The following is an 18,551-nucleotide window of genomic DNA, read 5'->3' as shown; positions in this document are numbered from 1 at the left end:
ACTTTACTCTCTTTCTTTCTAAGCCATTCAATTAAAACATGAGAACTGGCCGGCACAAATACATAACTATGCCACAGGGTAATTCCTCTGACCTGGATAGCTGCCCGAATTCCTTCCTTTACCCACAAACAAACAAGTCTGAGCAGCATAACCTAGAATAGTTTTGGAGACGTAAGGCCAAGCTGCCAGTCACAAATACTCTGAGCAGATGGGGTCTTTGAGTGTCCCCATAGCACGTCCTCATATCTCCCCTTCCACACGCTCTGAAATGCTGCCTCCTTTGACAGGAAGTCGCCCTCTAGTGGCCTCAGTTGGCTCTAACTGTAAAGCAGCACCAGCTGTGTGTTATCTATTTAAACTTCAGGTTGTTTCCTTCTCTTAAGCAGAGGAAAGTGAATACTTGACAAACTTTGCTCACTGAGGAAGGATTTAATGAGAGCTGATTGGCCTCTAGGCAGAGAGAGTGACACTGACAGGGGAACTCTGAGTAAATCACCTGTGGCTTATTGCTGACAGAGCGGCGTCAGTGCAGCCAGTGTCAATCACTGGTCTGTACAGCAGCTGACAGAAGACCTTCTCGAAGTTTATGGCTGTCTGTTGTTGCTGGCTGGCTTGATGAACAGTTGGTGATCAAACCAATCAGAAACACTCGAGCAATCCTGTGATGGTACAAAGACAAAGGAAGCCAAGTCGCAATGTCTAGTAACCTCTCGTGGGTAATAATTTCCTCAGTTAGTTCAGTCACAGGTCGGCCATTTTCCTCTGCTCAGGGTTGGAAGGTCAAATACTGGTATAAAGTTGTACTGCTAGACTACAGGCTGTAGGTCTTGTAAGTGTAGGTATTTCTGATCATCCTTATTATTTCATGGTCATTTTTGGTCAATTAAGTATCATAAAAAGCAATTGGATACTTAAAATCCGGAGGGACATCGAGACATATTTCAAGGTAAAACAGCTCAATTGATAACCCACTAGCTACTTTTAGACAACAGGCAATCCAAGCACTTAACCACTTTCTAGCTAACATAACCTTAGCAAGGAAGCAAATGCCCTGGCATTACTTTAGCTAGGAATTTACACCTCTCCTTTTTTATCGTTCAACATTGTCAAAGGGTAACATAAGCTGTCAGCCGCCTTTTAGCTAACATAACTTAGCAAGTAAGTGAATGCCTAGCTAACGTTATGTTAGCTAGGAATTTATGCCTCTCCTATTGTTTTGTGTTACGCTACCAAACAGTATTTTAAGCCTACAGCCACTTTCTAGCTAACAGTAATATTAGCTAGTAAGTGGCTGAAAGCTAACGTTAGCTATTATTTTGTAGTAGATAATGGGTTAGTTGTTTTACCTATACCTACCTATAAAAATGTCCAGCTATTATTTATCGTCTTTTCAATTTTGCTTTAATAAGGGAGAAGTGAAATTATAATGATTTGTCATACACCTCCATGACTTACAACCTGGAACTCAGCAATATTCACATAATAGCAATTCAATGCTACCCACTCCTTGTGACGTCAGAGGAAAATTGCCGCTATGTAAATATGGTAAATTTCTGGCAAAGGTTCAGTTCATTCAGATGAGATTTATTACATAAGGAGCACAATTTGCCAGCTGTCCAGCTTCCCACCTATTAATTTAATGTCATTAAATGAGTAAACATGCCTAGCTAAGGTTATGTTAGCTAGGAATTTATGCCTCTCCTATTGTGTTGTGTTACACTACCAAACAGTATTTTAAGCCTACAGCCACGTTCCAGCTAACAGTAATATTAGCTAGTAAGTGGCTGAAAGCTAACATTAGCTATTATTTTATAGTAGATAATGGGTGTGTTGTTTTACCTTATAAAAATGTCCAGCTATTATTTAATTGTCTTTTCAATTTTGCTTTAATAAGGAAGAAGTAAAATTATAATGATTTGTCATATACCTCCATGACTTACAACCTGGAAGTCAGCAATATTCACATAATAACAATTCAATGCTACCCACTCCTTGTGACGTCAGAGGAAAATTGCCGCTATGTAAATATGGTACATTTCTAGGAAAGGTTCAGTTCATTCAGATTTAATGTAATTAAATGAGTAAACAATAAGGACTGCTGCTTGTTTGGAAAGCTACTGTGGGAAGCTAGGAATGGTTTAAGTACTATGGCACATCTTGTCCCCAACTGATTCCTTCAGCCAATTTTTCTCCACACACAGCTTTTCAGCAGTTCTTTTAACAATGTTCAGAAAGGAATAACAATGTTTATCAAAACACAGTCCAGAGGGTTGCTACGTACGTTAAATACTGATACTGTAACATACAAGGAAAGTCTGGCTTTTTTTTTTATTTAAGACACGGTAGCCGACATATTATAAAAATATACTATGTCATATTTCACATTTTTTACAATTGGAAGGCAATTTAAAACACAATGACCATAAATATTGATACAGCTAATTTATTTCTAAAAAGAAGTGGTTTTCTTTTTCTTTTTTCTTTTTTGAAAAAAATGTATTTTAAAAAAAGAGTGCTTTCATATAAAAACACTGACTTGAACAAATGTACTCAATTTTCAAGTGTGGTATTTTAAATCCACTTAAAAAAAACAAATACACATATTTTAATACAAAAAAAAAAATGAGTGGCTTTTACAAAAGGGTTGGTCTCTTGTAGGCATTTTTTTTTCCAAAACTGGAGTAGCATGGCCACAGTATTCCAAAGCTACAAACAAGCAGGCTTCATAGCAGCCTAGCATAAAATCTTGGCACTGACACTTGCATCACACAAACAGTGTTTGGTCTCAATATATTGTAGTAATGGCTTTAAACCTTTCCCATTACAACATGGTGATATTGCAGCCTTGTGCAACACTGAATGTGTAGCGCTGGGAAGACTTAACCTACACAAGGCTGGTCAGTAGAAAAGGAACACTACAGCTGGTAAAGATAGCCTTTGCAACTGGTATCTACTCCCAAAAAGAAAGCCCTGTAGAAGACACCACCAGGGGGCAGTCAACTACAAAGCATATGGGAGAGAAGTGGGATGCTGAGCCGCCATAGACAAGAGCCACGAGCTGGAAAGAGAAACTGAGAGGTTGAAGAGTAAGGTATAAAAATTTGATCTGCTTTTGCACCTTGTTAAAAAAAATCCTCAGGATATTTCATATGTGGACTGAATAAAAAGCCACCTGCTGTACTCATTGATTTCTGAGTAGTGTTTGTACGTACATATAAAAAACACAGACAACACCTACAAAGAAACTGTCAAATGCAAAATCCCAACAACATAACACTATGAACAAGCAGACAAAACATGACAGGACACAGCCTTCAGGAAGTTGACATTATCTCTGCATTGTAAAGTCACTGCTTTAGGCCCTGCCACTGAATTATGTTTCATTGTATTGCATTTATGTTGTTATGATGTTCCTTTATAGCGTTATTACAGTACAAAGTCGTATCTTTAGCTTGCCAGGGCAAAGTGATGGCATAACATCCCTTTGCCTTTGTATTACGATGATACCTCATCTTAATGTCGTTGTACTTTGATGTCCCAAGAATTAGCCAATGTATTAATGGAGACAGTGTCTTTGCAGAAGAGCAGCTAGAAAATGAGCTAAGCCAAATCTGGGATCAATCTGATTTGCAACTGAACTCATTATCATTCGGTAATTTAAAGTTCAAATCCCTAAGAAAGGATCAACGAGAAGACAACAGAGGTCAATAATCTACTCTAGGACTCAAGGAGAACGAGACATGTAAACGGACAGACTGTAGCCTATTACAGTTTGTGTTGGTGTGATGTTTCAAATTAGACAGTGATAGCCCAGACAAAACAAATTGTCAGCTGCGACATCATGTTGTTTTTTTTACACAACACTAACACATATCTTCTCCAGCTTGCAGGATTTCTTTAAGGCACAGGGGTGTTTAAATATCCAAGGAGGATTGCAACGTCTCGTCATCCAATCTTCAATATCTACATGGCTTCAATACATGTCATTGTTTCTGGGTTAAATCCACACAGAGGGTTTTCCCTCTCCTGATTTGCTGCTGCTGCTGTTGCTGCTGCTGCCTCCTCCACTGCTGCCTCCTTTCCCATGTTTAAATCTATGCTTGCGCTCTTTCTGAGGCTGCGGCTGTGGCTGAGGTTGGGCCTGGATGATGTTGCTTTGCGGCTTGTCATCTTGGTTGTCCCCTAGCTGCTCCTCCGCCCTGTGCTGCTGGCTGTAGGCCTGGATGGCTGCCTCCAGTTGCTCATGAGCTTGCTGGATCATGTCTTTGTTTAAAGCCACACGGGCCTCCCCTCCAGTGGGAAAGTTATCCTCATTGCTACCAAACTGCTGCTGTTCCTCTTGGGCAATGTTTGCTCGGTTCTGCTTACATGCCATCTTAGCATTGCTAAGGTCCGTGTAGGGCATTTGCTCCGGCTTTACCACAATGTTATAACCAGGTGGCGCTGACGGGGTATTCCACGAGAAGGGGTAGCCTACGTAATCAGCAGCTCCATCTCCACCCACCCCTCCCTCAGAACCTGCCTCAGGTCCTGTCCCCCCTACTGAGCCCTCCACGCCCCCGTTGGTGCCCAACAAGCCCAACTGGTACTCATCCTCCTGAGGTGGGCAGCGCCGACGACGAAGAATGTCACAGATGGACCCAATCCCCAAATGGAGCATCTCCCAAACATTAAGTGTGAGACAAAGGACAGTGACACCATACATGATGCGCAGGAAGATGGTTTTCTCCGTGGGCCGGGACACAAAGCAATCAACACTGTGAGGACAAGGTTTCCCCGAGCACACAAACACGGGTTTCACACGGAACCCGTACAGCAAATACTGGCCAGCAAGGAAGCCTGCTTCAAGCACTGTACGAGTCACCAGCTGCAAGACATAGACCCGCATCAGACCCTCATCTTGGATACGCTTGCGCCCATCATGCCGGACTTTGGGCCTGGGTGTGGGTTGCAGTGGATCCCGCGGTCTCTTGGGGGGCTCGATCTCTGGAACCTCATAGATCATGGGATCATCCTCCTGGTCCTCCTCAGTCTCCTCGATTCCCCTGTGCTGTCGAGCTCCAAAGCAGATTTTCCTGGGCTTCCTGTGCGTGTAGCCCCCTCCTCCTGCTGTTCTAACTGCAGCAGCACCAGCTCCACCTTTGGCTTCATCTAATCTTGCAATCTTTTGGACTGCATAGCCCATGTACATGAGGGAAGGCATTGCCACCAAGATAATCTGGAAGACCCAGAATCGGACGTGAGATAGAGGGGCGAAGGCGTCGTAGCAGACATTCTCGCAGCCTGGCTGACCCGAGTTGCAGACAAACTTGCTCTGTTCGTCGTAGTAGATGGACTCTCCCCCGACAGCGGTGAGAACGATGCGGAAGACGATGAGCACGGTGAGCCACAGCTTCCCCACGAAGGTGGAGTGGTTGTGGATCTCCTCCAGCAGCCGCGTGAGGAAGCTCCAGCTCATGGTGTCGCTGGACAGTGGGGCAGACAGTGTCCCTCTCTCACCTGCTCACAGACTCTGGAGAAAGTAGAGAAGGAAGAGGACAAGAGGGAGAAAAAAAAAGACAATTAATTCTAATTTGAAAATGTGTAAAAAAAATGAGTTCTCCAAGTTCAGCAACTAAATTTAAAAAGGGGTGACATGATAATTGCCTTAAATAGAGTAAGCGTTCCTCTCTGAGCTCAGGCAATCAATCTACCCCTAATGTGATCTGTTGCTTCTTGCAGCACAAATACACAAAAGCTGAATTTGGAGCTGAGTGCTTAAGTGAGGTTGCTGTCAAGTTTGGGCTTTTTATGGAATTAGAAGACCAAACAGGGTGGAAAGAGGATATCGGTATTAAAAAATACCATCAAGCAGCACTGAGAAGGAGGCGAAGTAATCCAAATGGGAAATTTGCTATCATCAAATGCACACACACTTTATTTAACAGCCTATCTCTTTTTGAAGAAATAAATCCTCTTAGTGAGCCTTCTTCTGTGAGAGGTGCAGTTTTCAGGATTGTATTAACTTGACGGGTTTGTTCTGGTTGGGAGGTGAATGGCATTGTGCTGTCCTGTGCTTATGTGTGTGTGTGTGTGTGTGTGTGTGTGTGTGTGTGTGTGTGTGTGTGTGTGAATTTGAGCACAGTTTAGGAAGTGGGATATGTTGCTAATGTAGGTTAGGTCTGAGCTCCAGGCAGTCCATCCAAACCAGCAGAATCAGCAGGTGGCCGGGCACAAGCCATTGGAGCGGGGAGTCAGACAGCAGACCCACATTATCTCAGGCAGTGGAGCTGAACCCAAACACTGCTGTCCCTCAGGGCGGCTTTGGGGGATGAGTATGACACCTCCACAGAACTTTACCCCCCTTACCAAAAGCATGGCTTATTGTGAGCTAGACTGAGAGGAAAATCCAACCATGAATGCTAGCTTAGTTTGGGGTTTAAAGGGCTTCCGGGACAACATCCTTACCAAGCAGGTTGGGGGCTTAGTTGGAGCAAGCTGGAGCTGCGGCGAGAGGAAAAAATTCAGCTGGAGGAGGCGTGCAGGAGCTCCCAGCCCTCTGCTTTGTGTCTCCAGAAGGAGCCGAGAGGGTGGGAATGTTTTGAAGGAGGCTTGCCATAAAACATGTGTCATATTGATTTCTCTGACCATATAAGGGCATGCCTGGGACACAGGAGGTAGATGTCAGGAATCCTGTGTGTGTGTGTGCATTACAGACATACAGTAAGCGACATAAACTGCGTGAAATCCAGCAATCACACTCAGCAGTGGAGTCCTCGTGAGAGTGCAAACTGTGAGCGTCTGTGACCGACATGTATGAGTAAGCAGCAAATGTCCAGAGCGGAGCGAAAGGTTGCCACAAGCAAACAGAGTCATAGCCGTGTCCTTCCATGGTCGAGCTCTGTCTGACTTTTCCTGCATTACATCAGTTCATTCCTTTTACATAACACTAACTGTGCAGGAGAGTTGTCCTTTAGATAATAATATCCAGATTCACTCACAGACAAACAGCCGGCTGCAAAGGTTAAACAGCTTTGTGTAATGTAATGCTAAGGCTTTTTTTGCTTTGCAATATTTTGGGTCAAGAGATGTACAATAACAGTATTTTTTTGTATTCTATTATCTACTGTTTATTTACTACTACTGTTTTCTATTGTCTGCAGTGTTTTTTAATTGGGTGGTTCATGGGACTTGATGTAGTTCATTCAATTCAGTAGTTGTGCATATAGTTAATGTATGCAGTTATTCACACTGTTTTTTAAGTTTGTACCAAATGTTAAGTGCAATTCTTATTTGTTTAATCTAGAAGCAAGTTCATTATTAATGTTGCAGATCAAAACTGCTTCACTTACAAGTGTTTGCATAAATGTTCTGCTCTGACACATTTCCCTCATGAAAGATTTCTCTTTTGAATTGGCTGCTTAGTTTGTGAATTATTTGTTTGATAGCTGTATTCTTTTGATCCTGCATCCTTAAAGGTGTTTTGCACTGTACTCATTTATATATGTTGAGTGGCTGCACCACTGGTTGAAAAGAAATATTTCTGATGTCTTGTGCTTGGTTTTACAGACATGTTTTTTGACATTTGACCGTTATTATTTAGAGGCACTGTGGGTTTAAGAATATCTTATGACTGACACACTGGTGGGTCAAAGGTGTTGTTAATTTTAGGGATGCATGATATCGGATTTTTTGCCGATATCCGATATGCCGATATTTTCCAACCCTTTTTACAGATTGCTGATTTTGATCCCGATATATCATGCACATGTTTTTTTCCACCTAATTGCAAAGAACATCAAGTCTCCCCTGTAGTGGAATTGATATCATGCCTACTCTTATTGTAGTGGCCAAAAACTGCCACACAGACATCTTGCACCCTTCTTCACGCTCGACGGAAGAGGCGTTGTACAAAAGGTCACGTGGCTGATCAATCACGTTTCTGAGCGCACCTGAATGCAGCATCCCCCCGAAACACGGCAGTGAGGGAGACATGCCCAGACTTGTTTACTGCACCACTGAGGTCTAGGTTAAACTCTGTTTGCGTTGGCTTTGGCCACGAGAGTATTGAAAAAAGTAAAATGAAGAGAATGTGAGCTAACTGTTAGCCAGATAAGAGTTGTTAAAGTTGTTAAACTTCTGATCATTGGCTTGAGTTTCTGTGACTTTTAAGTCTTTATTTGTATATTGTTGATAAGTTAATGTCGTAGCATTATGTCAAGCTTTTTTTAGGGAATCATCGAGCATTTAGGCAGAATCAAAGTGTTGTTTTATCATAATTTTCAAGCCATAATCTGCAGATACCAATGACATGACGATAATAACGTGCATCAGTAGTTAATTTCATAATGTTGCTTGAGTAAAACCTGCCAAATAGTGTTCAAAATATTTAGGTGTGATTTAACAGGGACTTTTGCAGCAAAGGGCACATGGGCTTAATACTCCTCCTACCTCAGCCACATATAACCTGGCATTCTGCTTTCTTATCCAATTTGTGTCTGCGGGAGCTAGTGGGGCAGTTAGGGGTAAGAAGCTGACTCCGTGCATTAAGTTACTGGGGTGAGTCACCCTTACGAATAGCAGCGCACAGACACAGTAGGGAAGCTTTCTGCTACTGTCTGTTGCAGAGGATGGTCTACAAATTGGTGGAAATCATGTCAACACAAAAACATCAAAGAAAGCAGACCTGACTTTGCTTCTAAAATCAAAAAAGGAAACAAATGAAAGGAAAACTCTTTAATCGTGATTTTATCTAATACGTCACTCTAATTAGCTCTGAAAGGGAATAACTTTCAGGATCAATAGCTCTATGGCCACCAGCTAAACAGGGTCATAACTTTGAAATCATGGGTCATCAAACATTCAGACTCTGTGATACATCTGAGCCCTTGGTCTTGCTCATAGCCCCACCAGAGCAGTGAAGGGTCAAAGGTCAACGATGAGTTCCTGAGGGGTGAGCGCTTCACATCGCAACCACAAATATTGATTCAAACAGAAAGTCATGATTACAGTTAGCGTCACCGGAGGGATGCCCTCAGTCACTGGCTTTAATCCCTCTGGATCCACATGGACTTGCAGACAGACAGACAAACAAACGCACCATGACTGTGAGGAGCGCTGCATTGGGGTGAGCTGAGTTGCTCTTTAATCACAGTAGTGACTCATTATGTGGACTCAGCGCTCCAGCTGGAGGACCCTCAGGCACGGGAGGACCACCAGGGGACTGAGCCCACCATGGGACTGGCCCTGACTCGAACAGGGGGACCGCTGCAGATGAACGTCGCTTGTAATTGTGTGGTGAGGAGATGTGCTGGAACTGCATGCATCATCGAGGAGAATTTCTGCACAGCAACAGCTTAAGGTGCATATAGGTCAGGGTGTTTTATTACTTACTTTCTATGTTTAATTTGCAATGATATGCATGGGGGCATTCTCCAGGGGCTGTTTAAGAGGCTAGTGTGCAATAAAGAATATCAATTAGAGTAGGATACACAGAAATGATTTCAAAACAATACAAGTTCAAATATACAGAAATGATGATTAAAAAAATGAGTATATTTTTGTTGCATAGGTGGGCCGGCCAATTTTTGAAATTTTGCACATGATCAAGTGCAAATATGGAAATGTGCAGGGCAATGTGCTAAACTGTTTGTCGACATATTACATGTTCTTGCTTAGCTTTGTTATATGCAGATCCATGCACACGCACACACACACACACAGAAACACAAACAAACTCACACACATATACTCACACATGCACACAAAGCGGCATTAATATTAATAAACAGAGGCCAAGGGCAGCTTGGATAATGAACATAATGTAAATATGGGAAGAAGCTCTAATGAATGTAAAACTAATGGATTTATTAGCCTCTGGATGAACTTGAATCAAGCGGAGCACATTAATAAGTACATTTATAGGCAAATTAAATGCATTAAACTACTATAATATAATATCATTGCATGTATTTTGTAGCAGACAATATTAAGTTATTGCATCATCCTTCAATTATTTTCAATGTTATTTTGTCTCTGCTAACCCCCCGCAGTATCACTCACAGGCAAAGATCCGTACGGATGCTGCAGCCGCTCTCCATCAGTCAGCTCGCAGCACGGATGTACTTTCCCCCCTGCAGAGCACAAACGTCAGTACAAGCTCGGGGTAAACACTCCCTCAGCCTTCTTCTTCATCACTGTAGCTAATTATCAATCAGATCTCTCGGAGTGTTTTTAAAGTGATTGCAAATATTTTAAAGCAAAAAGCGCTTTCCACCGCCATGATTGATTGAGTCCACATCCTGCTGCCTTTAAAACGCCCATGATTTAAATTGTACTTTTTAATGTGATTATGATGCATCCTTGCTTCTGTACAGTGCTGCTTTATGAGGTTTGTTTGATCATTTTAATGACCTGAATGATTTCCCTGCTGTCGCTCTATTAAAAAAGGATTGTTTTCCAACATCATCATGACATACATGACCGATACATTTTATATTAAGCCTGTTAGAATCCAGGGATAAAAGTCAGGCAATAACAGCACCGTGATATTATCCAAAGGGAGTGCTTTGAGTAATAAACAGATTCCTGTTGCACGTGTTCTTATTAAATTTCCAGTTGGATGAATTTTCAAAGTGAATTATGTTCAAATTCTGGGTACTTAATGTGCACATGTTTATTCCTGCAACAAGTGATCTAAAGCTGTTTGTTGCCAACACTAACAGGAATTTCTAAAGAAGGAAAAAAAAGTGTTTGGTCATTACGCTATCATAAGAGAGGCTTTAAAATATAAAAAAAGAGTTAAAGCCGTCCTTGACGCTGACAATTAAGTGTGTGCAGACATTTAAAATGCTGTCTTTGTTAAGCTTAATCACTTAGAAAAAGAAAGACCTTTATTATGAAAAATAGGCGGCTTAGCTAATAATTAATTGGGATGAGACGAAAATTCTGGTACAATGTGGTCGTTTGTTTTGTTAGCTCAATATGTTGTGAGGCGCCTTCAAACCTGAGCCAAATGAGATTAACACGGATGATTTCGGTGTCTAATTTTGTCTAATTTAGGTTAATTCCACAATGGAGTAATCACCGGTAACAGAAATGCTTTTTTTTAAACAAAAAAAGAAAGCATCAGAGATTTCTGAGCGTGCTCCGCAAGGGCCGACGTTCCTCTGACTGTCCTTACTCCAGGGTCAGACTTTCCTGCACAGATCAAACTAATCTGCTCTCACATGTCGCTGCCCAGACATCTGCCTATACGACAGCCCCCTGGATCATCAAATACGGGTTAAATCGTGGCTGTTTTGCTAACAGACCTCCTGCTAAACCGTTACATTTCTGTCATAAAAAGGTCACAAGCTGCTGTCTGGGAATTTACGATATGAATGGAGATAACGGCGCTGTGCGGAAGAGCGACCGCTGGCACATGCTCGACTTAAAAGCACAGGGGGTTTCTCATATTGTGGCTCCCCTTCTCCTTCTATAAAGGCGCGGGATAAGCTCCTTTGTTAGGCACTCACAGATATTCAAAACTGAAAAAAAAAGCGAAGCTAAAAATGGACTTCTTATCAACACTTTCTGGTGGGTTTTTTTCTGAGCAGCAACTTTGTTCAGAAGAGTCCTTGAAGTGATTAAAAACACGCATGCCAACAGTGAGTTTGCACAGACACAGAAGGTTATCAGAGCTGCTGATCGCATCCATTTCATAGACTAATCTCTACCAGATTGTATGGTGCATGTGTTTACACAGACACACACATACACACGCACAGACACTTGCAATGTAATCAATGCATGCAGTAATGAAACACAAATAAACTAGAAATTCCAAAGGATTGAGCAGACACTGCACCCCCAAAATTTGTGCCTCTGCCTCATAATACTTGAAGCATAAAGGAGTACGAATCAGAAAACAACACGAGTAAGAGATAAGAATAGAAATTGATGACTTTGAACTTTGGCGTGGGAGAGGCCGAAGTCTTTGGCGCGATGGATGAATGAGCTATTCTTCTTCATTCTGCAGAGGGGAGGTGGGTTTGTGGAGAAGCATTTCCCTCGCCGTGTTCGTGGGAAACTAAAAATTCCCTCATTAACGGTGTCCGAAGGGAAGAAACGCAACGGTAAACTGGTTCCATATGTTACAGGATGAATCTCTGGGGCGGGAGCAGCCTCTATGTGTGCAACTGTGCCTTTTACTCAGGGGAAGAATACATATGAATGATCTTGTTAGCAGCATTAAGCACGGACAAATTCAGGAAGGACATTGGAATTTCACTATCTGGTCAATTGGTCTGCGTTTGAGTCCCTGATATTCCTGATCAACCTTTCAAATGTAAGATTACTTCCTGTGTCATCCCTCAAAGTCAATTTTAAAGAATAAATACAAAAACAGTCGACAAACAAGCAAAGCAAAGTGATGAAGCGGCATACTCACTCTACTCCTCCTCTCTTGGATGCCAGGTACTGTGTCCTTTGTCCCTCAACCTGAGGCCCCTCATCTCTGTCTCCCGTCTCACTTAGCCTCCTTTACATACCCCTTAACCTCCTCTGACATCAAACAGCCCTGACCCAAAATCAACATCGGCATCCCGACAACAACAAAAAAAAAAACTCAAAACAAAAACCCACGTCTCCGCCGCCGCTCTCTCATGAAGAGCCTCAGTGTGTGTGCTTAACCAAGTGTGAGCGCTTCCTGAAAGGGAGAGAGGAATGAGGGAGGCAGAGCATCTTGCCTCTTTCCCCGTGGTACTCACAATGGTCCTCACTTACCCCCTTATCCCCTCCAAACTGGGTCATGGTTGGGGGTGGGGGTGGATGTGGGTCTGTATGTGTGGTGATGAGGATGAGGAGGAGGAGGTGGTGGTGTTTTAATACCCCCTCTGAGGGCAGAGGGGAGGGGGGAGTCTGGGGCTGACAGACAGTGATAGGCTGGGAAGGGGAGTATGATAGACAGGGGCTTCAGGTGAGGGTAAAGGTGGCAACTAAAAATCTGGCTGTTAAAGTGCACCTTAGAGAAAGCATCTAAAAGGTCAGTTTTGGTATACATATCCGCAAGTTATTAATGTGTGATAAAGAAAAAAAGAAGTGCCAAAGATACTATGTGTGCAAAAGAAAAAAATGTGATGTCATATAGTTTGCACTTACAAATGTAATTTTTTTGTCGTACAATTGTGTACAGACATTCATGGTCCCCAGAAGATGACCCTCTTTGACTTCGGTCATCCTCTGGCTTTTCCTCTGGTGCCATAATTAGGCTGAGATATGTGGTTTTAAGTAAAATGCCTCACCAACTAATGGATGGATTATTAGGACTTACATTTGTTTAACACATTCATGTCCCCCTGAGGATGAACTGTATGAACTTTGACAACTTTTGAACAAGTGAAATCAAAATTGTAACGTGCAAAAACTGATCAGAACATCTCAGCTCTCATGTGTTAAGTGTTAATTAGCATATATAAGCATGCTAACACTAAGTCAGAAGTGCTAGCATACTGGTGTTAGCATGTTGATAGACTCTTTATAAATTCCTAAGGGGAAATTCAAACATGCTACACAAATATAGGCCTGAAATACACACAAACAGCCTATGACCCTTTGGACATGCCTTCATGGAGAGATGTCAGAGTGAGGGGGCTGCACAAGGACATGCGCCCCTAAGTAGTTGAGGATTCGGTGCCTTGATCAAGTACACCTCAACAGCGCCCAGGAAAGGAACTGGCACCTCTCCAGCTACCAGCCCCAATTCCATGCTTGGTCTGTATTGGGACTTGAACCATTATGCTAGCTAGTTAGCCTGCTAGCTACCTATTGCTAGGCAACAGGAGTTGTGTTTGGTGATGCAAGGTCTCATTTCAGATCAGCCTTGGCGGTCTACACCGGCTATGAATGACGCATCCTCTGTAGACCGCGTCCTTCGAAGGATGCAGCCTCTAAATTGAGACACAGCTTACGTCTTGTTCGATTTAATATTCCTACACATTTCCATTGCCATTACTGAATATACACTAAAATTATTTGATCTTTATTATTCGTTATAAATTCGGTGTTCATGAGGAAAAAAAAGAATGGGCTAACAAATTGATACTGAACTTTTTAAAGCCTATTGTTCAGAAGAACAGTATGGTTCTGACCACAGGCAGCGAGTTTCACACAAAGTCCAATGTGTTAAAATATGACAAATAATTGATGCTCAACATGCTGCGTTATGGATGCCAGAGAATTTGGGCCTGTGAGAGACGACTGAAGAGCTGCCTACTAAAAAATGCAACACTTGCCATGTAAAAAGTAGTTAGAAAATCCATAAGAGAACTCTGTGAACTCTTGCAGACAGAAGTTGGGGGCTATCTAAACAACATATGTCTGTAGCGTCTCCTTGCAGAAATGTAGCCACTTACCCATAATCCCCCTCCTCACTTTCAGCCTCGGCATGCCCTTCTCCCTCCGTCACTCATCTCCCTCCCTAATGCTCCCACATAGAGTCATAATCATGCAACGCTACGAACAATAAAAGATGTCCGTTTGATATTGTCCCAATCCACTCGCCGGCGCTGCATGCTGAAATTAGGACTGCACGCTATCTCAGCCTCTTTTCTTATCTGCGTCTTCTGAGCGAACCAGTTGCTATCGCCAAATTTCACAGATCACGCACGGAGAAATCAGAGGGTGTAAATCCTCTTTAGATTCATATCATGTCACTCAAAGTCTACAGCTTGTGTTAGATATGTTTCTCTTTAATGTACAGCCATCGCAGTTTGGACGTTGTGTGTGTGTGTGTGTGTGTTTTTTTGGGCGTGTCATTTTGGTAATAACCTTGAATAATTTGACGTCCTCGTCTCCTTTTGATGTGTGTAGTTTAATGGAGCACACTGATTTTTATGGACTATAAACGACACGAGATGTGATGGTGATCATCCTAAACCATCACAGACAACACAATGATTAACCTCAACTTGTGAGCACACACATTGAGCGATAATAAAAGTACTACAGAAGAAAAACAGCAGAAATTCACATATTTATCACACTAACTTTGTGGCTGATTGACAGCAGAGTTAAAAGTTCCCCGTGTGTTCAGACTCTAACTTGTGATTAATACCGACTAAATCGCCTTGTGAGTCACTTTTCTACTCAGTGTTTGTGCTTGTTTATGCCACAGTGGAGGTCATTTCTGCAGACTCAGGCAGCGCAGGGACAGAGATGATGTATTGCCTTCATTTTGTGCTGACATAAAGTTGAACACCTCTTTGTTACTGTCACTGCTTGTCCTGTACACGAGGTTGTATAGCTCTGTGGTGGAGCATTTGACTGCAGATCAAGAGGTCCCCAGTTTAAATCGGGGAAGAACGATCACAGCACAAATACATAACAACATTTAGACTATGTAATGTGTCTGCAACGCATTCTTTGTGCAGGTCTCAGCAGCAGATCCTGATGGATGAAGTCCACCTGACTCTGCAGGTCACTGTGAGTCCCTAAACGATACTACAAACCAATCCTCGTGTTTTTTTAATGTATTTTTCACTTGAAGATTTTCATTTAAATAGATGTCATTATCGCCAAATGAGGTAACACAATGGTGATTGAGCTTATGGCCCACTGATTAAAGCCTTTACATTTGCAGCATATAGTATTATTACGGACTGGGTGTCGACAGTCACAGAAAAAATCACAAGTGGCGCTCAGTTAGTGACGCGTTTTCCATCACCCAGCAGTGGTTGGTCTGCCAGAGAGGGTAGGCGGAGCTAAGCGGCTGCTTTTCCGGTCTCTCCAAGTGTTGCGAGTAAACAGTAATCTACTATGGCTGAACAAACAAAGAAAAGATGGATGACTACAGATACAACTTCAACAATAAGTGAAAATCCAAAGAAAAAGAAACAAACTCGACTCTCAGATGAAGGGAAACAGTCTAAAGAGGAAAGCGACCGTCAGAGAGGAAAATCAAGAGTTACAACCGGAGCCAACCATGCACGTCTGGTTATCTGGAAAGTGTGCTACCGCAATTGCCGTTTATCGCCATAAGGTGTCACCAAATCAAGTCTTCCAGATTATCACCTGAAGTAACATACTGTAGTATCCCCAAGTTTGTAGTGTGTTCACACTGGAAAACTGATCAAATTACGTTTCATGTGGGTGCTAAATACAGCAGATTTTAAGTGTGCTGTTGATGGATACTATTCTCCCACAATGCACTGCACAAAGGAAATAAAGGAGCAGCCAGGACCGGAGAAATAATGAAATCAATTGTTGGATTTGCTGACATAAAAGCTGCCTGATTTAAGCAGCAGGAGGTCCTCTGATAGAGGGCCGTGCACAGACATTTTTGGGGGCAGGGGCTCAAGTAAAAAGAAAAAAGCAATTGCTGTCACATCGCTGCCATCCGTAATCACACATTATGTTGATAACATGGGAAATGTTAATAACCACATTGGTCCACGAAGAAACCACAGATTTGACATGTTTTCGTGAAAGTAATGCAGTCAGTCAGTGATCAGTTTTTTAGACTGATTCAGTCAGAAATTAATTGCATATTTGTAAGTCGCCCTGCATGACGGAGAAAATGTTGTTTTAATGAAAATTAGGCTAGCTTGATTGCTAGTGAGTACAGACTACAGAGGCTAATAATAAGGAAATTACAGTCTACTGACCTACTTAATGGCTGTTTTGGTTGATTTCATAATTAAAACAGTGCCTACCTGAGTGGAATCATACGCAGTAACTGAACTGGGGTGGGGCTGGAGTGACACATTGAATTGAATTGATTGATTGAGACAGAATCCTTTGGGAGGGGGTGGGGTGGTGAATGTTTTAGGTGGATAACACTTTACATTTCCGTCTTTATATTTAATAGAATTTATTTATCTTTAATAAAGGGCACTTTTCAACTCCGGGGGGCACAAGGGCAGGGGCTCAAGCCCCCTTTGGGTCCTATCTGTGCACGCGCCTGCTCACTCCAGGCTCGACACTAAAGCAGACTCGGCTTTTGAGGTCACAGCTCTAAAAGTTTGGATCTCTCTCCATCTGGATTGTGATCAGTGGAGACGGTGGACACCTTTAAAAAGCAGATCGAGAGCCATTTGTTTAGACGTGCTTTATGGTTTCAGTGTTAATCTTCTTCTTTTCATGTTTTAAGCTTTGTGTCTGCTCGTCTTTTATTTGCACTTTGGTCTTTTAATGTGAAGCACTTTGAGACGTCAGCTCTTTAAATGTGTCTTATAAATGAAGTTACTGACCTACTTACTTTCTTTGGTTGTGAAGTTTAAATGTCAGCTAGATTTCAAAGTCACTGTGCGTATGTTCATTTTAAGACAATGCTTGGAATTAGTGGAATTGTTATGTAGTGTGAACTTTGTATACAGCTACTGAGTATGCAAGTGAATAAAGACTTACATACTGTATGTCTGCTGAGGACCATTCATGCTCATCTATGGTAAAACCACAGTTCAGCAGACTCAGTAGATTGTACGATTGCAAATTAGCCATGATTTAACAGCTAGTATTTCTTATTAGCTGACAAGACAATAACAAGACGGTCACTCCTTCAGCTGTCAGACTTTTTCAGAGCAGATCCAGCTCATAATTAAGATCCCTTCAGTCCTCTATGCAGCATCAGAAAGACAGTATGTGGGTAAAGTGTTGTCAGCGTACACACGGAATGACCTGCTTAACTCCTCGTAAAGACGTATTTGACATATTTAAGACCAGATTTACTGTTGGAGTGGAGTTAACTCTGTAGCTGTTATCAAGCAGAGTTTAGATTGGTTATGATTCCAATATTCAGTATGAGTAGAAAAAACCAAAGCCCGTTGATAGGAGACAGGTCAACACTAGTCCAAGTATAAACAGGAACAAGAACACTTAGAGCACCCAAAATCGTGCGACTTGCCTCCAGATTGTGTCTTCATATACAGGATCGGTGATTTAATACCCCTTTCCCACCGACATTAGCGCGCTGACGCTGGTTTTTCAGACCCGCTTATAGATGCCGATTGTCTCTTTTCCTGTCAGTCTCTTTTCTGCTGCGTCACCGTCTGACGTCACACACGCGCCCGAGACAGGGTTAGTAAACAGTGAAGATGTTACGGTGGTCAGGTCTTTATAGTATCTATTACTCATTCAGTCTGTGTATCAAACTTGGTGCAGAAAAATGTGGAACGAGGATTGAGCGCTGCTCGGACGGAGACGGGCGGAATTTGTATCTGAGATGACGAGGAGTCGCAGAAGTTACCGATGGAGCATAGCATCAGAAAGGGGGCAGAGATTAACGCGTTGAGACGGTTTTGTGTTCCCATCATTGCCGATCGGAGCCGAGGCGATAATTACCCGGGTCTACTGCAGAATCGTTTGACCCGGGGCTGAATGCCGATTGTAACCTTTCCCATTAAGCAAAAAAGCCGGGTGTTAGAGGGTTTTTTGACCAGTGGGAAAGCGGCTATAGATTCATTTGAACCCGGTCTGAGTGCTAAGACAGCTCATGTTGGCTCTGATTTGTTTAAATAGATCATAATATGAGTTCAGAACTGGGTCGGAAACCAACTTTAGTGGCCATAACTTTACTTTAGAGCTCCGTGACACAG

At 42.4% G+C, this 18,551-nt stretch overlaps 1 protein-coding gene across 2 annotated transcripts; it reads right to left on the bottom strand.

Annotated features, from left to right (window-relative positions):
* Nucleotides 1-3,997: 3,997 nt before the first annotated feature.
* gjc1 (gap junction protein gamma 1) lies at nucleotides 3,998-5,458 on the bottom strand. 2 transcript variants are annotated; one of them, XM_069675894.1, is made up of 4 exons: nucleotides 5,120-5,458; nucleotides 4,579-5,080; nucleotides 4,199-4,473; nucleotides 3,998-4,117 (listed from the first exon to the last, which is right to left on the bottom strand). In XM_069675894.1, the coding sequence occupies exons 1-4, from the start codon at nucleotides 5,456-5,458 to the stop codon at nucleotides 3,998-4,000; spliced, it is 1,236 nt and encodes a 411-aa protein (XP_069531995.1). The 2 variants fall into 2 exon arrangements, with proteins under 2 accessions (XP_069531995.1, XP_069531994.1); XM_069675893.1 differs by having other exon boundaries at nucleotides 3,998-5,458.
* Between the last annotated feature and the right edge of the window lie 13,093 nt (nucleotides 5,459-18,551).

The sequence above is a fragment of the Semicossyphus pulcher genome, unplaced genomic scaffold (assembly GCF_022749685.1).
Source record: "Semicossyphus pulcher isolate SPU_LCO1_2020_fin unplaced genomic scaffold, fSemPul1.0.p SCAF_25, whole genome shotgun sequence".
In the NCBI taxonomy this organism is placed as follows: domain Eukaryota; kingdom Metazoa; phylum Chordata; class Actinopteri; order Labriformes; family Labridae; genus Semicossyphus; species Semicossyphus pulcher.
This window is presented reverse-complemented; position numbering and strand designations above follow the sequence as displayed.

What these genes read in the sequence shown, in the direction of transcription:
- gjc1 (XM_069675893.1), bottom strand. Translation starts at nt 5,458, where the DNA reads ATGAGCTGGAGCTTCCTCACGCGGCTGCTGGAGGAGATCCACAACCAC.